Genomic DNA, 25,529 nt, shown 5'->3' with positions numbered 1-25,529 from the left:
ACAACCTTTGAAGCGATACTGTATTAAATCTTTTCTGGCCTGTATGGAGGTTATTAAAGCGTGGATATTCTTCAGTTTTCTAAATCTAAACTAATATAAAATGGAGGTTGTGTGTTTTGGATCTGTTGATTCCCTTGGTTCCATAAATAATGACTTAGTTCCAATAGCACCCTGTTATAAACCATGTGTTAGGAGCCTCAGAGGGATTTTTGACAGTGAGTTTGAATTTAAGAAACAGATCTGGATAAAAATCTGTCTTTAACCAGCTGAGATTTTTGGCTAAGGTCAAACTTTTTTTTTTTTCATCTTTCACCCACTGTAAGAAAGTGGTCCATGCTTTTATTTCCGATTGTCTAAATCAATGGATCTTAACTCTGGTCATGGAAGACTACTGCCATGCATGTTTTCTCAGCTCCCAGCACACCTGATTTAATTAGTCACCTAATTAACAGCCTTTTCTTAAATTAATGAGAATGAATGTATGAGAGCAGGGAAAACACTAAAATGTAGGTCAGTGGTCCTCCAGGAATAAGGTTGAGACCCACTGGTCTAGATTACTGCAACACATTATAGACTGGAATCTGCCAGTCCTCCCACTCTCTTCCTCAGCTGGTCTAAAATGCTGCTTCTAAGCTGTTGACATAAGCCTGATCACATGATCAGAATCTTTTCATATCTCTTCACTGGCTTCCAGTTTGTTACGGTATTGATTTTTAGATTTTACTTTTTGTTTTAAAGTCCTTAAAAACCTTGTATCCATCTGAGCTTTTATTCTCTCATATACCCTCAAGGACAATTAGATCCTCTGACCAGAGGCTCTTGGTTGTTCGGAGGTCCAGACCCAGGCTCAAACGTGATCATGCTTTTGCAGTCATAGCTCCAAAGTTATGGAACAGTTCACTCCTCCACATTAGGGCCGCACCATCATTAATAACCTTTAAATCCAGACTTATAACTCACCTCTTTTTTTAAAAAAAAAAAAAGGCTTTTAATTCTGGGTGGGACTCTTATAATCTTATTAGAACTTGATTTTATTTCATTTATCTACCTATTTATATTATGTCTTCGTTTGTCATGTTTCAAGGTTGTCTTTTATGTATTTAATGTTTTTCTTCCTTTTAAATTGTTGTTCAGCTTTTGGTGGCAGGGCTATATTTTAGGACTCAAAGTGTGAAAGCTTGATACTTGGAGCATAAGAAATCATTTTTACATATTAATTGGCCACCACAGAGTCCTGAACTTAACCCCACTGAAAGTCTTTGTGAATCTCTGGATGGAAATGTTGTGATGTTGCACATTTATGAAAGTAATTCAGTGGCAAATGCATGCCCTGATCAAAGCAAAAAAGTGGTCCAGATAATAATTATATGATACGATGGGGCCACACAGCCCAACATTTCATTTGCAATTTTGTAACATTACAAAATATGGAAAGAGACATGACCATATTAAAGGCATAAAAACCAACTCAAGCAAATTTCTTCAAAAATGTATTTTATTAAATTCATTCAAGTGCCATGGTTTGTACAAAGCTTTTCATACCAGTAGAATCTGCTCTGCCTTCTTGTAGCCATTTCAATGCCATTTCCTAAAAAGCACTGCATAAAAAAAAGCTGTAATGCCACCTAAGATCTTCTGAATCAGTGTGATGTTTCTCAAAAGCCCAAAACTGAGACATAATGATCAGCGTTGTATGAGACTGTAACTGCAAACCTGGGCCATACTAAGAGAAAATTAAATGCAATGTATTAAATGCGAACTAAATACACATAACTGTGTCAAATCTGCCTAATGCGCATTTCTAGGACTAATTATAAAAAAATAAAACATAAAATTCTCAGTGTGTCTAGCTCATGTGGCAGAATAACAAAATTGCATAATGCCGTGCACATAAACATTAAAACTAAGTAAAGATAGACTACTGAAGGGCTTGGAAAATAGCACTAGAAATACATGGAATAGTTATACATGAAGAAGACATGAGACGTTCATACCACTTACATAAGTACACAACCTCGTGGTTTATACCTCTGGAACTACAAATAGTTAACTTCCTGAGTGTTCTGAATCACACTTGCTCAGACACATTTCATTTAGTTTCAGCCAAAGCATTCAATGCTTTTCTTCTTAAAAGTACCATCAGATGAGCTCAGGTTAGCGGGGCCAAACTGCCATCAGTATCTATTTACCTTATTACCTTCATTGCATTGTTTTCATTTGTTATAACAAATTCAAATTGGAGCAGACTATATTTATACCATATAAAATGTTGACTACTGACCTTTAAATGACACTTACACAAATTAGGTTTACCTCAAGGAAAACATTTTTGCCCACATCACTGCAATTCATTCATTACATTAGAAACAGACATACAACAAGCATGTGGGTGTTTAGACTTGGAGAGTCTCCTTTTAACTGTAAAGCTTCATTGTGGAGTTTTTTCTGAATCCTGTAGAAAATGCCCTGGACCAGCCAGCAGCCTGCCGTCAGTTACTTCTTTGAAAATTTCTCCATTTCTGGCAAGGATAGAGAAACAGAATGTGAGAGAAGAAAAAAGGAAAAGTGCACAGTTATATCCCAGCACAGTATAGTATAATCACCTCTGTTGAGATCGATCTCTTTCGGGGCACAATAGTTGTTCATCTCCACCCTCTCTTTCATTATGTTGTTCTTGTAGTCTGAAACAAACAAACAAAAAAAAAAACAGTAGAAAGGACCCATATTTATAGACGAACATGTAACATCTTCTTTTTACATGTATGGTCTTTTTTTTTTTATTAGGTTTTTATTTTTATTTATTTTTTATTTTTACCAAGTCGGACGTCTTGATTGAAGGTTCTCATTTCAGTAGCTTGCATTTCAATTTCCATCCTGTGATTCCTGTTTAAAACACATACATGGTACATGATACACTGTTAACAAAAGAAGTTCTTTATTATGCAGTATATGTACAGTATTGTGCGAAAGTCTTGAGCTACCCCTCATTTCTTCATATTAATTCAAATTTCATTATGCAGTTATGCAACAACCAGTATACTAATCACCGGGCTGATCATCTCTCATCATCAACACCTGTTTCTCACTGGTTCATGACTTCAGTTAGATGATTTTATGCTTGAAAAACTCCTAGGCCACTGTGTGGCTTCACAAGCAAAAACATTTATCTGGAACTGGTCATGTACGGGGACTTAACTAAAAAGGAGAGCCAGAAACCAGGGCAATAAAAAAAAAAAGGCCTAAAAGACTATTCCTCAAAATTGCGTTAAAAGATCAGAGAATCTGGATCTTTGAAAACAAAGTATGAAGGCGTGGGGTGGATCAAGACAACGTGTTGGCATCAGGACGTAGTGTAATTGGAAGATAATCAACTTTATTTATGTTGGACATCATATCATGCTAAGGTATTCCTATGCCAGTTTTTATATGAAGAAATCACAAATGCAGTCCAATAATAATCTGGTAAATAGTTCAACATTCCGCTCCTCACCGGTCAGCTCTCTGAATGTCATACTCCAGCCCTGAAAAACAGCAGTAGCAGTATTTCCTGTTTAGAACCAGTCTTGAAGTCATGACCTACTTTTTAAATGCGGTTAATACAGTTGGTTAACCAAAAGTATAAATCATGGCACTACCTTTCTTTTTGCAGTGTTTTGTGGTCATGATGATTCCTATGAGCATGAACAGTAGCAGCAGGAAGAATACCAGTATGTAACCAGCCTGGTGTACGAAGTGAGTCTGACCCTCAGGAAGGATGACATTAAACACATGTGAGACCTCCACCTTGTTTACCTCTGCACCAGAGAAAAGAAAAAAACAGCATGCAGTAGAGTTAGTATAATTACTAGCCTTGTTTGTGGGTCAGGTAAGCTTTGGAAACAACTAGAAATCACAGAAGACTTGTGACCCAGTTACATTCTACAGCTTGAAGGAGAATTATCCTGTCTCTTAAACAGCTACAGTGTGCGAACGGTTTGTTTTTCCCCTACACACGCGTGCCAGAAAGGAAAGAGCAAGGAGGAGCTGGGTTTCGTGTCAGAATGACTCTCGGGCAAAATGAGTTCCAGACCTGATCTCATCCAGCTGCAATGAAGAAGGAAAACATACGGACCAGCAAAGAGAGGGAGACAGGAGGAAAGAGGAGAAGGAGGAGGGATGTGTTGTTTGTGGTCAGCCAGTCTGTAGGTCTGCTCTCCATTTTGCTAGTTACCGTTTACAATAAGCGAAAAGTCAGATATTATGTCATTGATCGCTTTGCCATACGTTTGTCCTATTTTATGCAAAAAACAATGAACAAATTTGAAACACAAATCAACAAAAATGGGCATTTCTGTCAAACGGCCTGATGATTGATTCCACTTGAAAATATCAACTAATAAAGGAAACGACTAACAACTGAACTGTGGCATTAATCTTGTTCATATGACTCAAAACCTCCACCCACTTGGTTATAGTGAATTTAAACTATTTGGAATAGTTTAAAGGTGTTACTTGTGATTAATTTGTTATTATTTGTAACAATATATTTTATACCACACGGCTGTGGAATGTGTGAATTACAAACCATCAGATGATTCAATTTCTATAAAAAGATAAGTCTAACAATAGTATTGGCCAAACATAAATAACACAACAATATTATGGTACTTGTTGAAATAAAAAAAATAATAAATGTATAGTAACATTCACAGGGAGTGGTATGGTATAATTCAAGCCTTACTATAAATGAAATAAGAAAACCTATTATTTTTAACAAATACAAAAACCAACTTATTATTAATAGCATATGTTCTCTTCATGGATTCATTCGAGTTTCCAGTGTCAGTGACCCGAAACAAGAAGTAAGTTTTTCCACAATGGGAAAGTCTTCAGGATACACAAATTTGCACTTTCTAGTTTTTGATCAACTTGAAGATAAAGAAGAAAAGAGGGGAATAGGAACCCAACTGATGATAGCTGCTGTGACATGCTGTAATAACTTTAAAAAAAATAAAAATTACAAATGGTTAGAGAGTGTGATTAATAAACACGAGTTAAACAAATTATTGGCAAAATGCTGGGGTATAAGCATTTCAAATGCATTTCAGAAAATATTTAAAATATAGAGAATATAGAAAAGCAACTCCAATATCTTAAAATATTATCATATGTTTTAAAATAAGTCAAAGAAGTATTTATAATATAGAAGGTATGATCATTTATGCACTCGATACTTAGGCGGGGCTGCATTAGCCTGACGTTCTGCCTGGTGATTATCCCATAGCACTGAGATGTTATTAAAGACCAGATTTCTTTGATAGCAGCCTTCAAAAAAATCTGTATTGTTGGGTCAGGTGTTTCTCATCTTTCTCTTGACAATACCCCAAAGATTTTCGATGGTCTTCAGGTAAGGCAAGCTGGCTGGCTAATCAAATACAATAATATCCTCGGTACTGTTTTGTCATTTTGAGCAGGTCCTAAGTCCTGCTAGGAAAGGAAATCAGCATTTCCATTGAGTCTGTCAGATGGAAGCATAAAGTGCTGTAAAACCTCCTGGTAGACAACTGTGTTGACTTTGGACTGAAAATAATACAGTGGCCCAACACTAGCAGATGTCATGGCATCCCAAATCATCACAGCCTGTGGAAAATTCACACTGGGCTTCAAACAACTTGGATTCTGTGCCTCTCTTCTATTCCTCTAAAGGCTGGAGTTTTAATTTCCAAATGAAATCAAAAAATTACTTTGGATCAATGAGCAACTGTCGAGTTAATTTTCTCCTTAGCCCAGACATTGCCTCTGGTCCAGGAGTGGCTTGATACTGGGAATGTAACAGTTGTAGCCTATTTCCTGAAAACATCTATGCATGGTGGCTCTTGATGCACTGACTCCAGCCTCATTCCGCTCCGACAATCATCTTATGGCTGCGGTCATCCCTATTGCTTATACACCTTTTTCTATGACATGTTTTCCTTCCAGTCAACAATCCATGAATATGCTTTGATACAGCACTCTGCAAACAGCCAGCCATGTCAGCTACAACCTTCAGTTGCCAGTAGGCAACTATCAAGTCAGAAGTCTTCCCTATACCTATGCTGTGCTAGACTGAGAGAGTTAAAGTATTTATAATGTATGAATAGAAATTTACTGAAAATTAATTATTCTAACACTGCGAGATACTGGATGTGAATGTCATGATATTATAATTTTTCATATTTTTCAGATTTCTGAACCTGGTAACTCTAAATGAGCGTCTCCTCTGCAGCAGAAGTAAGTTTTGCTCTTGCTTTCCTGGGACGGTCTTCATTAGAGACAGTTTTATCATGGTTCTTGAGGGGTTTTGTAAATGCACTTGACAATATTGTTTTTGCAAGAACTATTCCAGAACAGCTGACCTTCATGTCTTGAAATAATAACTGACTGTTGTTGTTACTTAATTACCTAATGTCATGAATGTTATTTCATAGTTTTGAAATATTGGTCTAGAATGTAGAAAATAAATCACTAAACAAAAAAAAAATATAAAAAAAACCACTGAATTGGAAAAGAATACATATACACACTATATATACAGTGATTAAACAGTTCATTCTAGGACTTGTTTATGAGTTAAAGACTTGTCTGTTTTTAATAATACTTGAGGCCTCGCTTGTTCCCGCCTCTGCAACTCTTGAAAGTATTTTCTGCCATGTCAGCAAGTGTTGGAAACACTAAGCGTGAGTTTAACGGTGAGTAACAATAAAGTCAGCTTTTGGAAGCATTCGTCATTAACATTCTGCGTGATTCTTTACTCACTAGCCACATTATTACCGTAACCATGTGTTATCTAAATTTTAGGGGATTTCATATATTTATATAGGGCTTATTCATACTTGAAGATATGCACCCCAAAAAGAAAAAACAGCAGACAAAGACTAAACAGCACTAAAACCTGTAGAAGATGTTCACCTTTCTTTACTTAAAAAGGAATGCAGGGAAAATGCTTCACTCTTAAGTTGAGATGTGGATCTCTCAAAACCAACCAGCCTTCTTTGATGGCACCGCCAGCCAGATGTTGTACAGATGTAGCATACTTCCTTTTCCACACCGAGATACGCATTTGCCACAGCAATCCTGTGTGATACTGTCATCTACCACAAGGCTAAACTGGCATCACTTACTCTGAAAGTAAAAGTTTATTGCTTCGTTCTGCAGAATAAGTTCAGACATTCCTTAAATTGAGAAATATTCATCTTCAGCAAACCGTTACCTTCCTAAGCTTTTCATACTCAATATAAAGCCCAAAACAAACAACCTCCCTTCCCGAGCCTTCGTCTTACTTTAGAAATGGTGTGTGATTTAGTAGGAGTGTACCTTTCGTAAAACAAAATCGGGGAAATTATTTAAGGAATGAAATTAAAAAGGCAAACTTTTCGTGCCACCAAAAAGGCATTCCGATTCTCATGTCACAGGCCGTCAATCACGAAAGCCAGACTAGACTGAGAAATAAAACACAGGAAATCATTAGTCGAGGAAATGAGCGCGAGCACTTTGAAGCGCGATAATGAGACATGGAGCACCCACAACATTTGCATGGAGCCTATTCTTTGGAATTCTCGCAAAGAGAAAACTTTTCTTCTTTTAGTGTCAAGACTACAAGTTCAAATCAATGCCCTGGTTTTAGAAATAACAATGTGGCTACAAATTCCAGACAGTGTATTTTCCAAAACAATTTGCTGGCAATGCCACATACTCACATCCTTATTAGACGTTTAGTGTTATTTTTAAATGTTGTCATGTTTGAAATGTGTTTCTTAATCTATTTTTTTCTTCACAGTTGATACTACAATATATGGACATCCAGCTGATCACAAGCATATGTGCTTTATGAACATCCCATTCCAGATTTAGTGCACACTTTGCTTATATAATAACCTCCCCTTCTCTTGGGACGGATTTCTACTAGACCACATGTGGAAGTAATGGTCGGGTGAGCACTTACTATTTTTCATATAGCATGTCCATGAATGCCTTATGTCATTCAAATTAAATTAAGTGTGGCTACTGTGTCAGTTCGGTGCAGTAAAAGAAATTTGCCGTCACACACATAAAGCTAACACTTAGAGTATATTGATTGAAATTCCCCATACTATCCTAAATGTATTGTAAAACATGACCGCTTTGTGCCATACTGGTGTTTACTTTATTTCTTTTACTAAATTATTTTGGTAAAGCCATATTAAAACCATCAGTGCATAAAAAGAAACAATAAACCATAAATTACCAGGGTCATTATCCATGTCCTGTGGTTTCTCTGTGGTTTTAGTATGCGTAGTCTGAGTGGTCCGGGCCTCCGTAGGTACAGCCACAGGTGGCAAAGGAGGTCCCACGATCAGCCGAAAGATGCGTCTCTCGTGCAGACCGCAGTAGTGATGGTGTAGGTGGCAGGAGTATAGACCTTTATCAGATGGCTGGATGTCATCAATTGTGAGGGAGAAATCTCCCATGGTGAAGGCATCATCGGAGATGTGCATCTTGCTGAGGTACAGAGGATTGTACTCCCGCTTCTCGCCAGAGGCGTACAGATCGAGAAGCCGGTCTGCTTGGTCACGTCTCACCCCCGGACCCTGAAAGTCCCAGTGCACCACCTGCTGCTGGTCCTCCTTCTGGAGGTGCCCACCTCTCCAAAGAGGGAGTCGGTTAATACACGGCAAGACCACGCTGCTGCCCTCCAACACCACAATGACAGACTTCTCCCCATCCCATAGGCGCCTCTCCTTTCGAGCTGCAGGACAGGAATTTAAACAAAATTGAACAAAACTGCAGATCAATGTACTCGATGACAGTAACAATGAAATGTATTCAGTTACCTTTAATAAAAGCAGTTGTTGTAAATACATAATTATTTAAACCGTCTATTTCTAAGCTTCCTGAAATTAATTTTTTAATTGACAAAATATTTATTTAAAAAAATAATTTTATCTGCCCACGGTTTCCCATCTATTTAATGGTCTAATGATTTATAACAAGGTTAATGGACTTTAAAATTAGACCACAAACAAAAAATAAACAGAATACAAAAACTGGAACTTACGTGACTTAGTTACGTTTAACTGGATTTTCATGGATTGGTCGATCTTGCAGTAATGGTGATGCAGGTTGCACGTATACATCCCTTTATCGTTCATATCTACATCTGCACACAGTCAAACAAAGTCACAAGCAAATTTAGTGAGAACAAAAAAAATGTGACAAGTCAATTACTGTGCACAATCAGGAGGATCGTACTGTGGATGATTAGAGAGAAGTTCCCGTCACTAAAGGCTTCTTTGGAGACAGTGACCCGGCCCTTGTTGTAGGCATTATAGACACGTTCGGTTCCTCCTGAGAACATGTCCAGGACTCGCTCAACTGAGTATTCTGGGCGGTTGCGGTTCAGGTCCCAGTGCACCACCCGTTGCCGATCCCGAAGATAGTCCTGCCTCCACACCATTTTCTGGTTATGGCACGGGAGGATGACCCTTGAGCCCTCTGAAACGGTGATGTTCCTTGCCTCCACCACAGAGCCTTGGGTTCCGACTTGGGCCCACACTATGACACACACATACAAAAAAAAAAAACACCAATCAATCATTGTGGCATTAGGATTCATTTGGTTATTTAAGCTGATAGACTTACCATCTGCTTTAACTGGAATACTTTTACAACTGCCCATTTATGCAGCTATGCAATCAGATAACTGTGTGTCAGCAAGGCAGGGCAAAAAAACTTCACTTAATGTTTACATGAATAGAAATGAGATCTCTGTAATGCTAGTATCTCTTAAACCAGTCATAAAAAAATTAAAAACTGGTCTTTTTCTAGTCTTCAGTCTATGGCCATGATAGCTTCAGATTCTTTCCCTAACAGCACATACAAATCTGGATTATGTCTATCTGATATATAAACTTACACTGACAAGATGTAGCATGCAGAGTGTTCGCTAATTGGTAATATGTCTCCGAAACTCCCCCAGACGATTTGGATAATAAATCTAAGCTGTAGCGCACAGCCGGTCTGCAACTAGGCTTTGTTAACTACGACCTTTATTGTTCGGACCTTTTAGATTGTAAATATTTTACTACCTAATGTAAAAACAATACTAACATCTTAAACGAGCTTCCTAATGTTGTGTATGTGAATAATGAAGAGACACGATCCAAGTTAAGAAACTTTCATGTCGGGAAAAAAAACTCCAGCGCAAGAAGGAACATAGAAACGGTACGAGTAACCAGCGGAACAGTAAACAGTAAACATTAGTCTGGTCGAGAGAGCAAACAGTCTGGAGTCACAAATGTGGATTTCGTGATCCACATATAAATAACTCTCCACAAACATATATTTCAGTGTACACAAAAATATTTATTTATTTTACAATTATTTACAGACTAATGGACAGGGCATTGGTGGGTCAATAGTAGGTTTCCCACTGGCCACGCGAAAGGGCCGGGTTCAATTCCCACCCAGTGCCCAAACCCCAGCCACTGGATGCCATGCCGGTCCTAAGCCCGGTTAAAATTGGAAGGTTGCGTCAGGAAGGGCATCCGGATTAAAACCTAAAGTGCCAAATTGTGTACGGATCATTTGGCCTGCTGTGGCGACCCCCCGATGGAAGCAGCTGAAAGACCTATTTTTACACGGAATTCCCTAAAACCATTTAGATGCTTCCTACAATTTCAAATTACATAGTATAATTAAATGCTTGACTGCACGGTATGATTATACAAGTCTTCAAAACTCTTAAAAATATATTTACTCACTCTCACTCCTTTATTCAGGGTCGTGGGGGGCCTGGAGCCTATCCCAGGAGACTTAGGGCAGTTTGGACAGGGTGCCAATCCATGGCACGCAGGACACACACGCTCATTTACACACTATGGGCAATTTGGGAACGCCAACTAACCTAATCTGCATGTCTTTGGACTGTGTGAGGAAATCCACCAAGCATGGGGAGAACATGAAAACTCCATGCAATATAGTAGTAATATAATAACATTCGATCATACCTTTCAATTTAAGCTCATGTGATTTGCTGAAAGTGTAGAAGACTTCAAATAAAAAAAAATTAAATCAAAGAGATTTCTGTGTGCATTGAAGGATATATCTGTTGTTCAGTTTACTCTGGAGTTTAGGTGACCCCGACTGCAAATTCGCCTGCCTGTCTGCCGGTGGTGGGCCAACCTAAAGTCAACCAAGCCGAGTAGTTTGTTGAGCTGGGAAAGTAGAAGCGACTCTGGAGTTTTTTAGACGTGTCACTTTGAGGCTGATATCGGTGATACATCTGTTTGCTGTCTGGGCTGTTCTTGCCTTTCTGTGGGTCTCTGATGTTTTAACCCTTCCACTTCAAGATCCAATGGTCTTTCCAAGCTGAGATGCTTTTCCTCTCATCCTGGTTTTAAGGAGTGATTACATGAGTAATTATATTTTTCCTTGCAGCTCAAACCAAATCAAACCAAGGCGTTTCTATCCACACCATGGACCAAAACATTGTCTTTTTTTCACACCATTTTGTATACTCCACATACACACTGACTCACTCTCATCGTCTATACTGCTTTATATAGGGTTTGTATACAGGGTTGCAGGGCACTGGAGCCAATCCCAGGAGACTTACGGCATGAGGCGGGTGCACCCTGGAAGGGTTGCCAATTCATCACAGACTCCACATCATGTTGTGTGTGAAAATCCCAGAAGATCAGCAGTTTCTAAAAACCACCCCCATCTGGCACCAACATACTGTACATGCCTAATTGAAGTCACAGAGATCACTTTTCCCCTATTCTGGTGGATCTTTGTTGCAAATGTTAACTGGAGTTCTTAGTATGCATTTACATGATTTTATGAACTGTACTGCTTTTACGGGATTGGCTGAGTGGATAACTGCATAAAAGGCATATGTACAGGTTTTCCCATTACAGTGGAAATAAGTGCATGGTTACATACTTATAATAAAGCCAGAATAATTTCTTACCATGTGGTGTCAGAAATGCAGCAACTACTGAAATGAAAAAAAGATATATTAGTTTTATTTAAAAGTGAAATTTTTATATATACATACAGTACATACAAAGAACCGCACAAATGAAGCAAATACTTAAAACAGATTTAAAGATAACAGCGGTGAGAATTTCCGGGCCATTTTAAGCTTTTTATGAGTGTGTGTTTGCAGCTGGACAGTGCACTTTATTCCAAACACGTAGTATAAGCACAACTGCAGCTGCTGTTTGCTGCCCAGCACACACACACACACACACACACACACACACAGTGTAGCACAAAGAAACTATTCATGTTCAGTTTATCAAGTAGATCCTTAATACTGTCTGCTTTAGGACAACTGATGGGACAGGACTTCTAGACCAAATATTCAACAAAAGAGTCATGTGACTGCACAAGGTCATTCTTAAGTTGTGAATTGTTGGAAATTAATGATTTCTTACTATATTATTATTATTATTATAAACATGTATTATGCCTAGACTAAATGAACCCACCAATCAGACTGAGGAAAGCGCTGCAAGATGAAGACCAAAGCCATGTAGTCTCAGAGTTTATAAGCCCATGTGGTTTATGAATCACAACAAGCTTTAAAACAGATCCCACAGCACAGAGGTATTTTTCTACAGTATATTTCATGTCTATTTTTTATCCTTGACAAGACACTGGGAGAACAAAGAACTTTCCATGTTCAATCGATTCTCTCTTTACTATGAAAACGACCGAGCAGTCTCTGGAGGAATAGCAAATGTTTTGGATGATGAATAAACATGATAATGTTTAAGTCACTATAAAACTTTTGCATCTTTTCATACTTATGATGTGTATCCAATCCTGTTTATGTAATGTTTATGTAATGTTTATGTCACTTTTGTAGAATTATTGCAAATACATAGGGCCAACAATACAACCTCAAACCACAGTCAATTTCTTTATAAAACTGCATGACTACGAATGATGCAGGTTGAATCATAATCACCAAATATTTTTTTAAATGAAGTAATAAATTAAACCACTAGTACGTATAGAATTACAGTAACATTCTTAGATATTTTTTTAAAAAGTCAAAAGACTTAAAAACTCTACCCACCTGGCGAATCACTTTAGGACATACACTACCAGTCAAAAGTTTGGAAACACCTTCTAATTCCATAGTGTTACCTGAGCTTTATTTCTTTCTACATTATAAAACAATGCTGAGCACGCCCAACATGTACAATAATCTCCTTTGAATTGAGACACAATCGAGCATCGAGCTGGCAAATGGAGGCTGGTGACTCTAAATGAACGTCTCCTCTGCAGCAGAAGTAAGTTTTGCTCTTGCTTTCCTGGGATGGCCTTCATGAGAGCCAGTTTAATCATGGTGCTTGATGGGTTTTGCAAATGCACTTGATGATAATGTTACTGCAAGAACTATTCCAACTATTAAAATAATAACTGACTGATGGTGATGTTGTTGTAGATACTTATTTACCTACAGATATAGGTGTTATTTCATAGGGTGAAAAAATCCAGTGTCTTTCAAGGATGTAAAAAATAAATCTGAAGTTGTGTCCAAACATTGGACGGGCACTGAAAAGATTCAAGTATGAGCAAACAATATGTCATTATGACTTAATTCATTGGAATTGCATTGGAACATTACTAGATCAGGAAGATATTAAATCACATTAAATCTATAAAACCATTTCCTCTTGGATATTTCTATATTAAGGTGACCTGTATGACCATTCACGAAATGTTTCGTGTTCATTCCTTTCAAATATTTTCCACAACCTATGATCTTTTCTTGAGAATTTTTTTTCTCATGTCTCTTGAAAGCATGTTCAAAGAGAAATAAAAATGCTGAGTCTTAAATTATCCAAAAAACAGGGTATAACATGTATAGATATGCAGCTATCACCAATTTACCAAATTATACCAAACCAGCCAACTTATCTCATTGCCAAATGAGACAAATATATGATTTGGATACAACACTAATTTATCTACAGACACAAGATATTACGCCTAAAGGCACAAAAAGACAGAGAGTCTTTAGGGTTAATACAAGAAAATTAGGAAAAACCCAAGCTACAGTGCCACGCTGCCTGGAAGGGTGAAACCAGGCTTCCCGTAAAAAGTGGGAATCTTTGTCACCACTGAGCCTGAGGCTTGGACACAGCTGGAAAGCAAAGTGTGGCCTCTGAAGAAAGTTAATACAATCCAGTAAAACCTGTAATTTTCTTTGTGGATGTGCCACCCTGAAAGTATACCTGGCAAAGAAGCAAGGCTTGGTGAATAATGACTTAACAATGTGTCTGAAAATTGGCACATGGAAGCATAGAATTAACTGTGATGAGTCAGAAACCATGCCTGGATTTTACATCGTACTTTTCTCCAAATAACCCTAAACTAAGGCCAAATGAAGAGCATTAACCAGGCACCAATCATGACGCTGTGATTAGTCAACAGGGTTTTTTTTTTTGTTAAATAACCTGCTCGTCCACTTTAAAAAGTATGACTACTGACATTGCATAATTAGATAAGCCACAATACATCAACGAGGATATTTCTATATATAACTTGGCTTTAAAAGCTATTAGTTAAAAAATTTTTTTCATCTGTAATCGAACTGAAAAAAAATTATATGTTCCTTTACATATAATAGGAACCAAAGATGTCTAATTATTTACTGAGCCGAAGGCAGGAAAGCAGTAACAACACTTTTAATGGTTTTTACTGGCACTTACAGGAATGTGGAGGGTAAGAGACGCAAACATAATGCAAAGCACATTTTTGTCCAAATTTAGGATTTTTTTTCTGCTGTATGTATTATTTACATTTAAACATTTAAAAAAACATCATCAGATCTACTCAAATCATGAAAACGGTTAAAAAGACATGGTTTTGGTGAATAACTAGCATTGTATTCTTCTTGTAACTGCTGATAACATTTTATAGCCGAAGTTGAGCAATTTGCCGGCCCTCCCTGACACACACACACACACACACACAGATGAATTCGCCAGCTGGAACATTTACACAAAATCACACTAAAAAAAAAAGAATGTAAAACACTCAAACTGACAATAATTGACTAAATAAAAAACAAAACAAAAACACAAAACCTAAAAGTCCCATATTTTAAGTTACATTAGATCTCAGAACCCCCTTAAAGTGTGTTTGTTAATTCTCCAGCTGAAATACCCTCAAATAATGCATATTTTTATACCTTCAACTCCCTTTATATCACTCCTTCTCCAAATGTGCCATTTCAGTGTCTATGTAATTGAGCTATTCATTGGAGTTACACAAACATATATTTGAATAAAAAAAAGATTCTGTAAAATAAGCTGTTTTTCCCTTGTTGCAGAGATGGTAACATTTCTGTTCTAAGAGTTTATGATAATAAATAAAAAAAGAACAGTGTGAGGTTGAGGTCAGTGGCTGGTTGAGTGTCTCTGTATATGTCTCTTTTATTTTTTCTTTCAAACAATTCTTAGTGTGTTATTCCACAAAGTGACACATCTTTGTGGATTAGAAGGCCCAGGCTGATTCAGGCTCTGCTTCTGCTCCTTACAAAACTCTCTGCAGCAAACATGCTGACACAGTGCTTTTCCTTATGACCGATAACCTAAAACATCCAGGCTCCTCCCCAAACAAGGCCTGAGATATTGCAGACTGCCCACTCAGCCTGATAAATATAAGATGTAAAAGCATTCTGCTCAGCAGCGCACAGATTTAATCACAGGCATGGGCCACAACTAGTAGTGTTGATCATACATAAACGCACAAGCACTATACTTATATAATATAAGTATAGTGCTTGGGTTTAGACAAATAATGATTCACTGAGAACACGAACATACACACACAATCAATCAAACAAATAAATAAAAAAATTATCTAACTTTTTTAAAAAAGGCGCATTAGTGGCTCAGTGATGGATTTCTCGCCTGCCATGCACAATGCGTTCAATTCCCACCCAATGCCCAAATCCCCCAACCACTGGATACAGTGATCCCAAGCCTGGGTAAAATGGGTTGCGTCAGGAAGCGCATCTGACGTAAAACCTCTGCAAGTTGTTGTGTGTACCCCTCAATGAAGCAGACAAAAAAATAACAAACATTTTTTGAGTGTTTGTTCTAACGCATATCCAGATTTTTTTTCTTTGTTAAAATTGCATGATGTATAAGAATTTTTCATTCTGTTCACATATCAAATATTAAGAAGTAAATTTATTGTGCATGAATTAAAAAAGGCTAAAACAATACACAAATAATGATACTTTTTTTTTTTACTTCTTTCCTAAACATATTACATGTAAACAGTTTAGGACTGTTGCATGTCACAAAGAGGTTTAAAATAATCCATTGTCTTGAGTAAATAAAGGGGGGGGGGGGGGGGGGACAAGAAGAAAGAATGAAGAAAGAAAAAAAAAACAGTCTTATAAACTTTTTTTACTTTATGCAGAAACAACAGAAGGTCTAGAGGGCAACATGAACTAACAATAACTTCCAGTACTGCTCTTAAGAGATTTGGAGGTGAGCCTATATTTTCCCATAATACAGTATATAAAACAAAAAGACAAAATTGACTAAATGCATGGTGCACACGAGGCATGTGCATTTTGCCATAATTTAAATGCATAATTTAAATGCCATGCAGACAATGAAAAAAAATCATGTAAAATATGTTAATAAAAATAAACTTAAATGCAATTTATGTTAATTCACATTAGATCCTGTCCTGCACAGGGGAAGAAAATGGTGTTTGGAAAACAAAAGAGGGAAAAAAACATGGAAATTTTATGGGAAAATTAATGTGTTTGTGTAGGTGAAAAGTTGTACAATGATCCAAAATAGGTACTTACTGAAAAAAATTCCAAACATTTCCCAGGAAACCCGCGCTGAAGCCTTCATGATGCACTATGAGTGACGCAGCTTAGACTTTTAAAACACTGAGCATCACCTGAGAAGTTTTTCTGCCGGCGACAACAAAAACACCGTCGCGTCATCAGCGTCTGGACCACCGCAGGCCCCGCCCCTTTATCTGGACTCCGCCTCCGCCCCAAACGCCACGTATCGGTCTCCGTCAGTGCACTACACAGGGAGTAACAAGCGGTTTCTACTCCCTACATTAGTGCACTACCTCACCAATATGGTGCAATTTGAGATCGAGCTTCTGAGTCTGAAACTCTAAACCTTTCCCCCCCACCTCCATTTTTGTGATTTTCTTTACTTTTTCAGTGAGTTCACCTCAGGCCTCGGGTTCTTTGTATTCATGCGTCTTAATGCAATATTATCTTCTGGAAATGTACCAAATAATTTAAAGTTAGGAGGTTTAGACTAAAGACTACAAAAATGTAGGTGTACATGTTGGTATACTTTAAAGTAAAAGTTTCAGGTAAACTTGTTTTTGTAAAAATAAATAAACTTTTGTTTAAAAAAAAAGTGCTCCGATGCCCTCTAGTGGTGGTTAAGTGAATAAATATATCAAGAAATAAGGCACTTTCTTCAGGTGGTAAAAGTTGTTTATTTCTGTAATAGAGAAGGCAGGTCACGTGTTTCCTCCATGATGTAGAAATGACAAGTAGATGATCCAAAAAGCAACACCAGCTCTAAACAAATATATTATTTTACAGTTTTTGTTTTACTCAGAAAACAATCAGCGACGCTTTACTTGATGCCTGACGAAGATTTTCGGTGTGGTCCATCCCTCAGGGGCTTTTCTTAGTCCTGCTCGCTTCCAGATTCTCACAAGGTCCCTCTCAAATTTAATCTGGACATGACAAACAGCAAGCAGTCAGAAAGCTCATGAACATTTACTGCATTTGGCATTTAATAAATTGCTTTAAATTTAATCGTTTTGTGGAACACAAGACTTCAATAAAGCCGATAATTAAATACCTTAATAACTAAACAGGTAAAGAAATGAACATGTGTCTTATCACTAAAAATGTTATTCCTTTTCTCAGAATATTTGAACATGCAGTCAGACATTTTAAGAGATAAGAGTATTATGTATGTACATACAAGAGGTGTTCAAGTCTAACCAGGAATTTTTATTGTGCAGATTAACAGAGCACAGTTATGATAGTAAAAACTTTATTCCTCGCTGTATAATACCCTTCTACACTAACACACTTATCCCAGCATTTCTCTTGTGCTTGGATACCATCAAGGTATAGAGATTTCTCAGCCTGCTTCATGTCTAAAATCATGGCCTCCAGAGAACTTCTTTCATGGCTCAAACATGTGGAAATGGCTTGGAGCGAGGTCAAGAGTGTATGGAGGATGTGGCAATAACTCCCTGCTGAATTCCTGAAATGTTCCCACAGTTCCCACAGACAGATGCATCTCTTCTGCAAGTTGGTGACAAGTTTTCCGTTGATTTTCTAGGATCAGGTGTTCCACTTGCTGAATGTTGACAGGAATTATTGCATTGGGTTCTGAGCCACCTCGGCCAAGATTGTCATACAGCCTTCTTAAAAACGTTTGCATTATTCAAATATTTTACTGTGAAACTCGGTTGGGAGTCGTTGCAACATCCCCTGTACAATCCTGAGCTCGCTCCAAACCATTTAAACATTGTACTGTGCTTGAAGTTCAAGTACACCTGTACATTCTGTAAATGTCAATCGGTGTTACACCTTCATTCATGAGAAATTTAATCAGGGGCCAGGGGTAGCTCAGTGGTTAAGGCATTGGACTACGGTTCGGAGGATCCCAGGTTCAAACCCCACAACCACCAAGTTGCCACTGTTGGGCCCTTGAGCAAGGCCCTTAACCCTCAACTGCTCAGATGTGTAATAAGATAAAAAATGTAAGTCGCTCTGGATAAGAGCGTCTGCCAAATGCCTAAATGTAAATGTAAATGTAATCACAAGTCCCAGTTTGACTTGAACACCCCTCTTGGGATAACTCTTGGGATAAATTTTAGGCACAATAGTTTTAGGATACAGTGTTGAAGCCAGCATTTTAAGAGATACTGAATAAAGATGTAAGGAACTCCCAAAAGCACACACCCATGCACACAGGTTTGCTAACTCACGCTCTCATACTCAAGTTTGCATACTCAGTGCACTCCCTCACACCTTTGGGGAGTGCAGTGTCATTTTGGCCTTAAGGCAGCCACAGCTATGTAAATTAAATAATCATAATAATTTCCAAGCATTCTTTTTTTTTTCTCAAGCATGCTTTATTTAAATGATACTTATTGACACCAACAGATTAGAATTCAACATCTTTTAAATCTAGTATATATATATTTTTTCTAAAATATAATAAATCTAACGGATTATTAAGTACCAACACTTTTTTTTGCCCTTTGGCTCCTATTACCGTTATTAATGATTGCTTTTGTGCGCCCTCTAGTGTCTCAATAGCACACTGCAGCAACCCCACGTGCAACAAATGTGCATTAAGATCAGTAAAATTTTTATTTAAAATGTTACAGAAATCTGTTTAGGTTTTATATACACTAATATATATATTAATATATATATATATATATATATATATATATATATATATATATATATATGTATTTTTTTTCATGAATAAAGTATTCATTAAATTCGACTTGTTTCATGGACAGGTTCTTGTTTCATTCCTGGGGTCGTGAAAAGAAAAAAACAATTGATGGGCTGAAATAGGCTGAATTGTGTTTGCCTAATTATTATTGTTCTTTTTTTCTTCTTTGTCTTTCGGCTGTTCCCTTTCAAGGGTCGCCACAGCGAATCATCTGCCTCCATCTAACCCGATCCTCTGCATCCTCTTCTCTCACACCAACCAACTACATGTCCTCTCTCACTGCATCCATAAATCTCCTCTTTGGTCTTCTTCTAGACCTCCAGCCTGGCAGTTCAAACCTCAGCATCCTTCTACCGATATATTCACCATCTCTCCTCTGAACTTGTTCAAACCACCTCAATCTGGCCTCTCTGACTTTATCTCCAAAACATGTAACATGGGTTGTCCCTCTGATGAACTCATTTTTAATCCTATCCATCCTTGTTACTCCAAAGGAGAACCTTAACATCTTCAGCTCTGCTACCTCCAACTCTGCCTCCTGTCTTATTATTATTGTTTTATAATTACAAACTGACTAAATACTGGTTATGTGTTGTTAATATTTTATAATTATTTTAAATAAAAAAAAAGACTTATTAAAAAAAAAATTTTATTCACATTTGGTACTAATATCTCTCGAGCCCCCCAATGCTCACATACAATCAGGCGTAAAGCTGACAACCCGACCCTGTAAAAACCCTGCCACAGAAACAATAGATATACTGTATATCCAGCGCCCAAAGTGCCCAGCGGCACGTAGACGGATCCACCACCACCACCACCACCAATATCTCTAATGCTTATTCAAAATCATATTTACAGTATATTACACAATTTATAATTAAAGTTGTTTAAACCTTGGATTAATATGATGGATTAATTAAAAAAAAAATGCATATCTGTGACTTCTTTTGGACTTCTTTTACTTTTTAGTTATTAAAGTTATTAAGTTATTTAACAGAGAATGAGTGATTCCCTAAGAGGTCCTTAAATCTGCTTAAACACATTTTTTGAAAATTAAGGAAGAAAATTGCTATGTAATTAACCAAACAAAAGGTTAATCAACCTTTAATCAACCACATCAAAAGGTTTATTTTGTGATCACATCTACATACAGTGCTGTAAAAAAGTATTTGCCCCTTCCTGAATTTTATTTATTTATTAATTTTTGCATATTTGTAACACTTAAATGATTAAGATCATCAAACTAATTTTTATATTACACAATGGTAACCCAAGTAAATGCGAAATGAAGTTTTTAAATGAGCAGGTTAAACCTTCAAATGTGGCTGAATTAAAACAATTCTGCAATGAATATTGAGCCAAAATTCTTCCACAGTGATATGAAAGACTCACTGACAGCTATCGCAAATGCTAGATTGTAGTTGTTGCCGTCGAGGATGGAGCAGTTACTTTTTACCTAGAGCCAGGTAGGTTTGGACATCTTTTTTTCCTACATAAATGAAAACACAATTTGACAACTGCCTTTTTTTTAATTACTCAGGTTATTTTTCTTGAATATTACAATTTGTTTGATGATGATCTCAATCATTTAAGTGTGACAAACACTGTAATATTTATTTCTTTATTTTTTTTTTAATGACTGACCTGCTTTCTTTTCTGTCTGCGCTCCAGAACCCGCCTCCTCAGAAACTTGGTTCGTTTCATCAGCTTCTTATATTTGTGTCTGTTCATCTTCCTACGCCGGATCTCCAGCACATTCTTACAGCTCAGTGGTGTTGAACTCTCGCCATCCTCCAGTACAGGAACAGCTGAAGGAGGCAACACCACAGCCTCCTCAATCAACTCGCCTTCCTCCAAAGGGACAGGAGCCTCGAGAAGCGGCGGTAGTGAATACCGCAGTGAAAGCCAGCTCTCTAAAGGCGTAACGGAGAGTTTTCGGGGAACAAGGAATTCCTCTAATTCAGGCTCAAGAACTGTCCAAGGTTTAAGGGGCTGAGTGTTGTCATTGGCTGACGTGGAGTATTTTTGTGTATTATTTGTAATAAAGCTGGAAGAACGCCAGTGTTGCACTGCATTGTGTAAAGACTTGCTCTGGTATTGATGTAAACCTGACAGGAAAAGAAGGTTAGACAGGCAAAATAACAATAATAATAATAATAATAATAATGATGATGATGATGATTAACCATACTTACCAGACAATCTGAAGATCACATTTAGCCGAGGAATTACTCTTGAGACAATCATGACTAGATCCTACTGCTGGTGCACTCGCATGTGTACCATGAGTTCTCCTTTAAATAGCAATTAAAAAATAAATGTATACATTATAGGGCAACATGCTGTATACAAGAAATAATTTGAGATCTCGTTATTAGGTTATTCGTTTGAACGTTTTAGAAACTCATAAATATACAAGTGCTGTAACATATCCTAAAAAAATAATAGAATAATTTTTACAGTTTTTCTAACATGAGCTTCTCCCTTACTTCCAGGCAGCCAGTTAGCTTAGCCACTTACAAATAATAACAAAGCGCAGATTTCAAATACAGACCGATATACGTTTCTGCATACGCTAAAATAACCTGGCATGAATTTAATTACTTTGACTGAGTCGTAGATGATTATTAAAATAAGGACTTACTTCAATGCACCGCTTCAATGTGACCGTGAACTTCCGGTCCGCCCGCTCGATCCTTCCCCAGTGTTTGCGATCACCCTGTCATTAGTTCCGATGTTTTGTTGAAGTTGGTTCCCCCATAGTTTTCTTAGCTCCACCCACGTGAAAACGGCATTCAGATCAGGGCTCGCCCACGAGAGGTTATGCGCGTTCCACTGAGATTCTACAAAGCGTAGTTAAAGGCTAAAATTGACATTGTTACCGTTTTTAATATTTCTTGTATACATCTTTTTTTTTTGCTTCACTTTGGATACTGTCAGATACTATTTCACTTGTTTTAAGTGAAATAGTATCTGACAGTTTTTAAGTAAAGAGGTTCCCACACCACCTATCAGACTGTTGCTACTGATTTGTTTCCACACTACAGATGAATTAGCTGAGTTTCATCCTTCTAAGTATGTTCATTATAGCAAGGGAAAAATTTCCAGATGTATAGAATTGTCACCATCAGATACTGTTCCCACTCTGCGTTCTATGTAAATAAATTTCCACATGTACTGTATATAATTGGTAATGTGGTACAGCGCTAAACTTGCTGCCTTACAACTCCATGGTCACCAAAATATTCTTAGGGTTTAAATATTGTTAGGTGTGGAAGACATTTGATTACAGTGAACCTATTGCCGTGTTTAACAAATCAGTTTGAGATCATTTTAGCTTTATGACAGATGATGGGTACACTGGGGTCATTAAGGGATGGACATGGTCAGCAACTATAATTAATAAGCTGTTTCATTGAAACAATGCTCAGTTGGTACTAAGTGGCCCAAGAAAATGTCCCGCACACCATTACAACACCACCACCAGCCTGAACTATTTATGCAAGGTGGGATGAATCCCTTCTATCAGCTCGAACCAGTCTGGCCATTCACCTCTGACTGCTGGCATCAATTAGGCATTTTTACCCAAAGAACTGCCGCTAACTGGGTATTTTTTCTTTTTCAGAGCATCCTCTGTTAGCCATCAAGAAAAAGCTTTTACATGTCCACGGCAGGCAACGCCGCCACAAGGCAATCAGCTTGGATACACCACACCTGGCTGCGTGTCTATTTAAGGGTCCTTAGGGCCCTCCACACTTTATGTTATCATTAGGTAGCACCGGTAAGGTATCAGGGCCAAGGACAAGACAAAACAAGACAAAGAAAAAAGCGTGCTCAAGAGAGAGAGAGGCAAAGACCCAGCCTCTGTCTCCCTAAGAAGCCGGCGAGAGAGAAAGAGAAAGAGAGACACGCCCTAAGTTCAGACAAAAAGCATTTGGTGGATATGATTAGATTTCCTAAGTAATGTTTCTAAAAGCAGATTAAGCAAAGTGATAATGCTACAGCATTCAGTAGATCATTGTACAAGATATTTGAGATACAACTCTTGTGCTTATTATACCTGCTTATGTTAATATATTTTTACTTGTCTTGATTCCTGTGAAAGATGGTTACATTATCTGTGGGTTGGTTGTCCAGAAATGGAGAAAAAGTTTTTTTGTGCAGGTTGCTCAATTTACAAAGACATTCTCAATCTACTAAAACAGTGTGAAGATGTAGTAGTTTGATTGAATTTAGTTTTTATTTAAATTTATTTCTTTTCAAATTTGTTAAATGTTCATATGTATATTATGTATTTAACCACATATGTACTTGACATTTTATTTTGGATATTTGATAATTGTCCTTATTACCTAACAGTGACAATTCCAGTGATCAGAATGTGTTTTTGTTCCCATAATGAACGTACTGTACAACAAACAGTTGACTATGACACTTCTATCCATCGGGATACATTACCCTTAACGAACATTTAGAATGATGAACCTCAGCTGATTTATTTGTGTTTATATCTGTGAATAAAAAAGTCACCTGCTATAATCAACTTATTTAGAATGCTTAGCACATGAACATATAAACATACTTAGTGTTGGGATGATGAACAGTCTGATCCTGTATATAATTTATTTTAATTATTACCAGGCTAATATAGTTAGTAATAGATATTTAGAACAAATGTAGTCCAACTGAGTACTTTTATAAAACTCACATAAATTAAATAAAATGAGAAATTAAATTCACTATACAAGAAAGATTGTTTTGAGACAATGAAAATAAACAAAACATTTACTATATTTATTCAAGAAGTCCTAATTTTCTTAAAAAGTTCTTATTTTATTTCTCTAATAGACATTTATTCCCTTTATTATGGCTTCATTATACAATACAGTATATATGTGCGGCCTAATGTATCCTGAACCACATGCCTAGTGTCTAGAAATGAAAAGGTTGAAGCATGTTTTTAAAATAGTTTCCACATTTTTTCATTTTTTCTTTCTTTCTTTCTTCCTTTCTTTCTCTCTTTTTTTCTCTTTTTTACTTTCTTTAAATTTTCTATTAATTCAATTTTTTTTTCAATTTCAAAGTCACTTTGGAATTGCTCTTTTACTTGCCATATTATTGACATGTTCATTACAATAAGGATATAGTACAAACTCAAATTAATAATTAAACTAATGAATAAACAGCTGCTGGGCTAGTTAACAGATTATGTAATAGGTCTACAAATATCAGGAGATGCTAAACAGCTTTGCAAAGTACTGTCACAGAAAGCAGTACTCATAAAAGAAGTGCAATGCTTGCCTGAGAAATATTTAAATGCATGAAGTGGAATGCATAGGATGTGTTTTAATCCACACATTAATAAGTACCTATATGTCTAGTTATGGAAAAATTGTACAGTGTATTTTATTATATTTATAGGTCAGCCAAGAAAAATTCAAATAAAACTTAAAAGCTTAAGTAGCACACTGAAATCTGAACACCATAAGATATGCAAAAAAAAGGCCAAGTTAAACCTGGACTGTGACAAATAAAATTTACATTTGAATTTGACTGGGCCATCAGAGAGGTAAAAGGGATTATAACGGCTCACTTGAATCACAATATAGGCCCATTGACCCCTGGATCCTAAAACAGCCAACAGTCTATCACCTCTTACAAATGACACAACAAAGGTGCGATAACAACTGCCTTCCTGCCTGGTTACAGCTAAATTAGAAAAGGATCATGTAGATGATCATTACATCTACAGTTGAATATTATCACAAAATAAAGCCCAACTTAATGACTATCTAAATCTGTGTTACATAAGGTATTGCTCCAGCCCAAAAAATAATTAGTAAACTAGAATTTATTCCCCTTTTGTAGAAATCACTTTCATGTGGTTTTGTTACAAATGGTTATGTGAGTAATATGTGATCATGTGAAAAACTGTGCAAAAACATATACAGTATGAAATCAAAAGAAAACCATAAAAGTGAAATTTTAAGTAGCAAAAAAAAATAAATCTACTTC

The 25,529-nt window shown here is 36.9% G+C and overlaps 2 protein-coding genes across 3 annotated transcripts; both read right to left on the bottom strand.

The window, feature by feature from the left end:
* Nucleotides 1-1,477: 1,477 nt before the first annotated feature.
* mxra8b (matrix-remodelling associated 8b) lies at nucleotides 1,478-17,036 on the bottom strand. Of its 2 annotated transcripts, none has more exons than XM_053482714.1 (10): nucleotides 16,850-17,036; nucleotides 11,969-11,992; nucleotides 9,247-9,549; nucleotides 9,053-9,154; nucleotides 8,243-8,743; nucleotides 3,636-3,794; nucleotides 3,491-3,521; nucleotides 2,816-2,883; nucleotides 2,604-2,681; nucleotides 1,478-2,519 (listed from the first exon to the last, which is right to left on the bottom strand). In XM_053482714.1, the coding sequence occupies exons 1-10, from the start codon at nucleotides 16,896-16,898 to the stop codon at nucleotides 2,494-2,496; spliced, it is 1,341 nt and encodes a 446-aa protein (XP_053338689.1). In that variant the 5' UTR covers nucleotides 16,899-17,036; the 3' UTR covers nucleotides 1,478-2,493. The 2 variants fall into 2 exon arrangements, with proteins under 2 accessions (XP_053338689.1, XP_053338688.1); XM_053482713.1 differs by having other exon boundaries at nucleotides 11,969-11,995; nucleotides 16,850-17,032.
* Nucleotides 17,037-17,506: 470 nt separating this feature from the next.
* On the bottom strand, nucleotides 17,507-22,294 carry aurkaip1 (aurora kinase A interacting protein 1). The gene is made up of 4 exons (XM_053482715.1): nucleotides 22,159-22,294; nucleotides 21,710-21,808; nucleotides 21,159-21,622; nucleotides 17,507-17,757 (listed from the first exon to the last, which is right to left on the bottom strand). The coding sequence occupies exons 2-4, from the start codon at nucleotides 21,759-21,761 to the stop codon at nucleotides 17,644-17,646; spliced, it is 630 nt and encodes a 209-aa protein (XP_053338690.1). The 5' UTR covers nucleotides 21,762-21,808; nucleotides 22,159-22,294; the 3' UTR covers nucleotides 17,507-17,643.
* Nucleotides 22,295-25,529: the final 3,235 nt, after the last annotated feature.

The sequence above is a fragment of the Clarias gariepinus genome, chromosome 22, assembly GCF_024256425.1.
Source record: "Clarias gariepinus isolate MV-2021 ecotype Netherlands chromosome 22, CGAR_prim_01v2, whole genome shotgun sequence".
In the NCBI taxonomy this organism is placed as follows: domain Eukaryota; kingdom Metazoa; phylum Chordata; class Actinopteri; order Siluriformes; family Clariidae; genus Clarias; species Clarias gariepinus.
Note: the sequence above shows the minus strand (reverse complement) of the source record. Positions and strands in the feature narration are given on the sequence as shown.

Bases quoted from the DNA above. Each gene is read 5' to 3' on its own strand.
- mxra8b (XM_053482713.1), bottom strand. From the start codon at position 16,898: ATGAAGGCTTCAGCGCGGGTTTCCTGGGAAATGTTTGGAATTTTTTTC. The intron at 11,996-16,849 runs GTAAGTACCTAT...TTTTCATTTCAG, and splicing joins AATGTTTGGAATTTTTTTCA to TAGTTGCTGCATTTCTGACA. The intron at 9,550-11,968 runs GTAAGAAATTAT...TGTGTGTCATAG, and splicing joins TGCATTTCTGACACCACATG to TGTGGGCCCAAGTCGGAACC.
- aurkaip1 (XM_053482715.1), bottom strand. From the start codon at position 21,761: ATGATTGTCTCAAGAGTAATTCCTCGGCTAAATGTGATCTTCAGATTG. The intron at 21,623-21,709 runs GTAAGTATGGTT...TTTTCCTGTCAG, and splicing joins TGTGATCTTCAGATTGTCTG to GTTTACATCAATACCAGAGC. The intron at 17,758-21,158 runs GTCAGTCATTAA...TGTCATGTCCAG, and splicing joins GCAGACAGAAAAGAAAGCAG to ATTAAATTTGAGAGGGACCT.